Genomic DNA, 6,016 nt, shown 5'->3' with positions numbered 1-6,016 from the left:
GTCAATGGAGAGGGGGGAGAAGACAGGAAAAGCCCAGGTTCAAGTCCCGACCCCGGCAGGTTTACAGTATTCATAATAAATGTTGTGTGGCAAGTGTCCGTTTTTTAATTTATTCAAGATATTGACATGTGCAATGCAATTAACTTATGTTTCTATTAAATACAATTTCCCTACTTCAAGCTCAAGCTGTATCCAGTGCAAACACCTGTTAATACACGTTTTGAATAACACTTCCTTTGCTTGCTCAAAGTACTGACTCTGTCCATAGTTTGAACATGGAGATAGTATTAAAACAGAAAGTGTAGTTCTATTATCTCATGTAAGAAGTTACTGGGCCGCTGGGTGAATGTGATGGAAATGACACTTAAACAAGAGTTTGCACACAACTTGTGAGTAAAACAAAGTTTTATTTAAATAATATCTATCCTCATCAGATGGAGGCCAAAATATACAAAACACCACAAACTGAACAGTATAACAATCCTAATAAACGTTATTAGGATTGTTATTTTGATATAAAAGGACACAATATAAAAAAAAACAGTGGTAGAAATGTACATAGGTGTAATAAAATAACATACAACACATAATCATACAATAAACAAATTAAACAACTATACACAAAACTGACAAAGGACAAACACCCAAACACTATGTTCCTTACAGTAGAGAAGAAGCAGCCCGAGGTTTCCCTGCAGCACTGCGGCCACGCTGGCAGAGTCACAGCTCTGTGGACTCGGCTCAGCTCATGAACTTCTTCAATGATAAGATTCTGGATATGAGCGGCAGGGTGGCTGATCTCCTGGCCTCGGCTGCTGCCGGTCCGTCCTCAGGTGGACCAGCACGCGGCTGTGAGCCCTGATCAACCTCGACCAATTGTCTTCAACGGTTTCTACTTGTAAAGACCGTCGTGAAGGTATATTACAGTAGATACACATTTTTGACTATCAAAACATAAACTAAGAGGAATAATTAACACCACCAACATTTTTAGATGAACATCTGTACATTTTGCATTTAGCAACACCATGTTCTATATCTCTACAAAGATTTAGTTAAAAGAACAAATATCCTCAAGTTGGATTTGATTTATTGGACCCTAAAACAACAACAACAAAACACCTGCCAACATATTTAAATACAAAAAACTATCCTGGCACTAAGAAATAATATTTCTGAACTCATAAACAGGCTTAAGAAATAGATAACAATCATTCATATCTTAATGTTGGGTTTTACCAGCTATGAATCTGGTACTACAAGTCAGTTTAAAAAAAAACTACTCTTCCTCTCTGAGGATTTGGGTGAGTGAACCGGCCAAGTCATGTGCTTTTCATCGCGTTCCTTCAGGTGCAGCACCTGTGTGACATCAGAGATGTCCGTCTCTTCCCCAGATCTTTTAAAATCACACCACGACGGCCACGAGCCACAGAGTCCTGGATCCTGGAGGTGGATCAGGACTCTGGTTGGTCTGATTTTTGGACTTCAGACGTAGGGCTCTGGTTGGGCGGCGGCTGGTTGCCTGACTGCGACGAGGTCGACAGTTCCCGCGGTTCAGTCCTGGGCTGCGACTGGTTCGGAGGATCTCCTGGCTGAAGCAGCTCCAGCTGTTCGTTGGCCTCTGGCGGGACTTGTGGTTGCGTTTCGGCCTCCCGCGCGTCGGATGCTTGCCGAGACCGGCTCCGGTCCTCCGATGGGTCCGGCGGCCCGCAATGTGAATCTAGACTCAAACGTCTCTGCAGCTCCTCTGCGCTGTGCGCTAACATGATGCTCACCTTCCTCTGGTGGGCCAGCGCCTCGTCCTTGTCGTTCAGCTGGCAGGAAACACAGCGGCAGTGAGTCACGATAACAACCATTTAACCACTTCTTTTATTATCTTTAAATTACCTAATTAATGATGTCAATACTGAGTCCTTAAACCCCCTTTTTAAACTTTTACAGGTAAAATGATGTGAACTACAATCATAGTCTGTCCAATAAAACTACAAATGTTAAATTGAACTATAAAGATAAAGTAAATGTCATCGTCACGGAATACAAAAAAGTAATTTCACGATCTTCAGTTCGACAACAAAAACCGACTCGACCAGAGAAAGGTGTCTACAGGTTTGGATCGCAAACAGATGAACGAAGAACAAGTTACCGACGCCTTCAAGAACACAGGAAGCTCTGCAGCAGGACTTCCTGTAGGTCCACTGAAAGACGAGCTCGCTCGCTGATCACTGTTTGGTTTAATGTTCTGCCTTGAATGACATCTTTTAGTTCAATGACTTCTCTTGACTGTGAGCAAAAGGGAACAAGAAGAAGACAGCAGCGGGAGGAAAACCATGATTCGAGGGAGCCGTCTTGCTTCTCTCTCATCTCTGTTGAGAGCTGCACATGTGCAGCAGCGATCTCTGGTTTTTAATTAAGATCATTTCTCTGGATGTTTTGCAATTGTTCAACGATGCTCAAATTGAAGCCTTTTTTTCCACTGAAATGTAAAAAGATGCGAGTCATTGAACCTAACCGAGTGAATTCAGGTATCTAGACCAAGCAGATTTAGCTACAATAATAATAATAATAATAATAATAATAATAATAATAATAGGCGGTTAAAAAATTCCTTCCTTGTGGGAATAAGACTTTGGAGTGCATGGACCCTCAGGCCTTGCCTCTCTCTCCTCAACTCAACTCTGAACCAGTTCGTCTTCGAAGGCGACCGAGGCCTTAACACCAACGGGGAACTGTTCGTGTGCTCTCTAGGGAACCGGCCTGCGGGTGTTAAGAGGAGACACTAACCAAGTCCAGCAGTCTGGAGAGAGTCTCTAGAAGATCATCGGGCATCTTGGACGGCAGCATCCCTCTCAGCCGCTGGCTCACGCTGATGGACGGACTCCTGCTGGCGCCTGGAGGGACCAGAAGACTCTGATGGTTCCATTCAAAGACTGTGAGGCAGCGAAATCAAGGCTCGTGGCGGCGTGAGGGAACCAGATTTCTGGGATCCACTCACGTTTGGGGGAAAACAGATTTCAATTCAAACGAGTTCCCTTGAGTTCCCAGTGTGTGTGTCATGTTGCTTTAAGGTGGAGACGCTACAGGTGAGCAGAGTACAACGTTTAACTCAGACGTCTCCATGAAACTGGCCCAGTTGATACTTACATAGAGCGTGATTTATAAAAGGTAATGTTTTAATATTTAAATGAAGTATTAACTTATTAAATATGTTATTAAACATGGGCTCATTTGCATCCTTTTCTAGAACAGAAATTGAAACATAATCTGAGAACAAACTAATTTACAAAAAAGGGTTTTGTAACATTACAATCATTTTGACGACTCTACAGGTGAAAAAATATAACTAATAGATATCATTATGAAACTTCACCAGCTGATTACTTATAATTAAGATAATCATTTTTAGTAGTAGAGGTTTCCCAAAATGTTATGTTAAATATACAAACGAGGCATTATTGAAATGGTAACTTTTGATGCAAAAGATGCAAACAGACTAGGTAGTAAAATAAAAGTTTTCCTTCCACTCGTCTGAAAGAAGACTTGATCCACAGAAGCTAAAGAGCTCAACATCTTCAATCTGACTTTGCCTCAAGTGTCTCGTGTTAATGAACAAATGTGAAAGTGTCTGAAGACCTGCTCGCTGTCCTGGGGCTCGATGTGATGCAGCGCTCTGAGCGCCGCTACTTGCCTTCAGCCTTGCAGTGATGGGCTTTCAGGACGTTGGCGTCGGCCAGCAGCAGGAAGTGCTCACTTCGTTTCCTCAGCTGCTGTTCGAAGGCGATGCGGAAAGCATCCGCGACCATCGACGCCTCCTCCCTCCTCAAACGCTGAGCATCCAGCTGACACACACACACACACACACAGTGAATAGGTACCTATTAACACTAATTTGAAGTCAAACAAGAGGAGAAGGGCGTCGCTCACCTCCTGCTGCAGCTGGACGAGCTGCTTCCGGCTGGCGGCGGCGGTCCGGCTGCACGGACAAGCTTCAGCAACACCGAGACACCGGCAGGCCCCCAAAACCGCCAGCTGTGAGAAGATGAAGACCAGAGCTCTGAGTGCAAGCACATGGCACTTAGAAATGATACTAAAAAGTAAAACAGTATGGATGTCAAAACAGGATAAGTGTGCGTCTCATTCCTGAATAGGACACATCCATTTTCAGTATTTATTTAATATATTTAGCATTTGTGTCTGCTGAAAAACTATATATATATACTCATTAATACACAACAGACAGAGACAACAGACATTGTCTTATTGTTTTAAGTACAGTTCAGTTTTGTATTGAGAGGATTCCAAACTGGCAAAAAGGGACAAAAGTATTAGAAAATACGTTTGTACTTTAATGGGATTCATCTCCATTCAGAGATGGATTGTGGCCGGTGATTGTGGAACAGCTTTGAGTCGGGGGATGGCAAAACAAAGATAAGAAAGATGAAACAGTCACGGTTGTGCTCTCGGCAGCTCAACCACAGCCGGGTTCGGCAGCAGCGTTATCCACTGAACCCTACCCGTTTGATTCACTTTGGTTTGCGAATTTTCGCAACACAGAGAACAATAAAAGGCAGCTGACTCGGTGTGCAGCGGTTTGCAAAGACTTTACACTCAAGAGCATCACGTCACAGAGAGAGCATGGAGTTTTCATCAAGTAAAAGCATCCAGCATCCTGCTGCTGACAGACATCACACAGTAACTGGCCTGAATGGAAAGCCTTCGTCTTGATTCTCGATCCGACTTTAGGTTTTTTCTCTCTCTCTCTCTCTATAATGTTGGTTGGGGCTCTCTCACCTCCAGGACGCTGGCTTCTCTCTCTGGGCTGTAGTGAGGCTTGGTTCCTTGGTAAGCTCTCTGCTCCTTCACACTCAGCATGGAGAGAAGCTCCAAGCACTGCCGACTACAAGCTGCAAACACACAAACACACATGACGTCCGTGTAGACGGACAACTCTATTACATTTGCTGAGGAAGGCCACGAGGTACGGCTTTAACCTTGAGATTATTTAGTCAGTTATTAAGACGCTCATTCTGGCAGATGTAAGGTAGGAGTTTACCAGAATTTTGGGCTCGGAGCTGCTGGATCTCGCTCGCTCGTTCCTCCAGGTTGGCGGTCAGAGTTTTGTTCTCACTCAAAATTCTGAAAACAAGAATAAAGTCAGAAACCGATGAGAACACCGCAGACATGCGTGTATGTGGAGTCAATCCAACCTGTTGTATTTCTCTTCCCAAGATTGCTGAGACTTCTTCATCTGGACCTGGTTGAAGCTGAGTTCCCACTGCAACCTGTTCACTTCCTGCGAGAGATGGAAGCACCCGATGAAACTAAGTAATGGACACAGGGCTCCACCATGTGAATTACCCTCAAGATGTTCAGGTATAGACAAGCCCAATGATACAACATTTGTATGGCCATACATACAATGATCTTCCAACATGGCCCCTGTTCTAGGAACTCGGCTTTCTTAATCTAGACTAACATTGTGTGATCCAGTTAAAGGTATCTTGTTAGCTCCCATGTAGCCAACATTGTTTAGAGCAGCGTGGTTATGACCCTCAAGTTCTGAGTCAAGACTTACAAGTCCTGAGTCAAGTCCAAGGTTCAGATTGAAAAGTCTCAAGTTAACTTTGAGTATTGTGCCCAGAACAAGTCATAATGTGCGCTTTACCAAATGTAATACAATTTGCGTTTGTCATTTTTTAGCCGCTGCATTTTGCAATTTGTTTTTGTTGCCCGCCGCAACGTTTTTGCACGTGAACAACGTGTTTTCTTTTCTCCGGCTGGTGCTCAGTAATATAACGTCGGTTCTTCACGCAACTCGATTGGTTCTGTAGAATTGGTCCAGACGCAGCAGGTCAGGGGATTTAAGTGTTGACTTGCAGAAAATGAAAAGCAAAAAGAGGAGTTGATTCAAGAAATGAATTGATCCGTGGCACGCTTTTTAAATAACATACTTTATAATGTTCGGGGTTCCGGGAAGGTATCAAGTATTTTCAAGTCAAAAGGCTCAAGTAAATGGACA

General features: G+C 43.6%; 1 protein-coding gene across 1 annotated transcript in view; it reads right to left on the bottom strand.

Annotated features, from left to right (window-relative positions):
* Positions 1-1,075: 1,075 nt before the first annotated feature.
* The window catches only part of ccdc125 (coiled-coil domain containing 125), an 8,657-nt gene continuing 3,716 nt past the window's right edge, over positions 1,076-6,016 (bottom strand). Inside the window, exons 7-13 of the mRNA XM_068566426.1 lie at positions 5,205-5,290; positions 5,051-5,133; positions 4,789-4,901; positions 3,922-4,026; positions 3,686-3,836; positions 2,782-2,888; positions 1,076-1,814 (exon numbers count right to left, since the gene is read on the bottom strand). Coding sequence (XP_068422527.1) covers positions 1,455-1,814; positions 2,782-2,888; positions 3,686-3,836; positions 3,922-4,026; positions 4,789-4,901; positions 5,051-5,133; positions 5,205-5,290 — 1,005 coding nt within the window. The 3' untranslated portion in view covers positions 1,076-1,454. The remainder of the gene's footprint in view (positions 1,815-2,781; positions 2,889-3,685; positions 3,837-3,921; positions 4,027-4,788; positions 4,902-5,050; positions 5,134-5,204; positions 5,291-6,016) is intronic.

The sequence above is a fragment of the Clinocottus analis genome, unplaced genomic scaffold, assembly GCF_023055335.1.
Source record: "Clinocottus analis isolate CAN_PGR_092001 unplaced genomic scaffold, fCliAna1.0.p SCAF_7, whole genome shotgun sequence".
Taxonomy (NCBI): domain Eukaryota; kingdom Metazoa; phylum Chordata; class Actinopteri; order Perciformes; family Cottidae; genus Clinocottus; species Clinocottus analis.
Note: the sequence above shows the minus strand (reverse complement) of the source record. Positions and strands in the feature narration are given on the sequence as shown.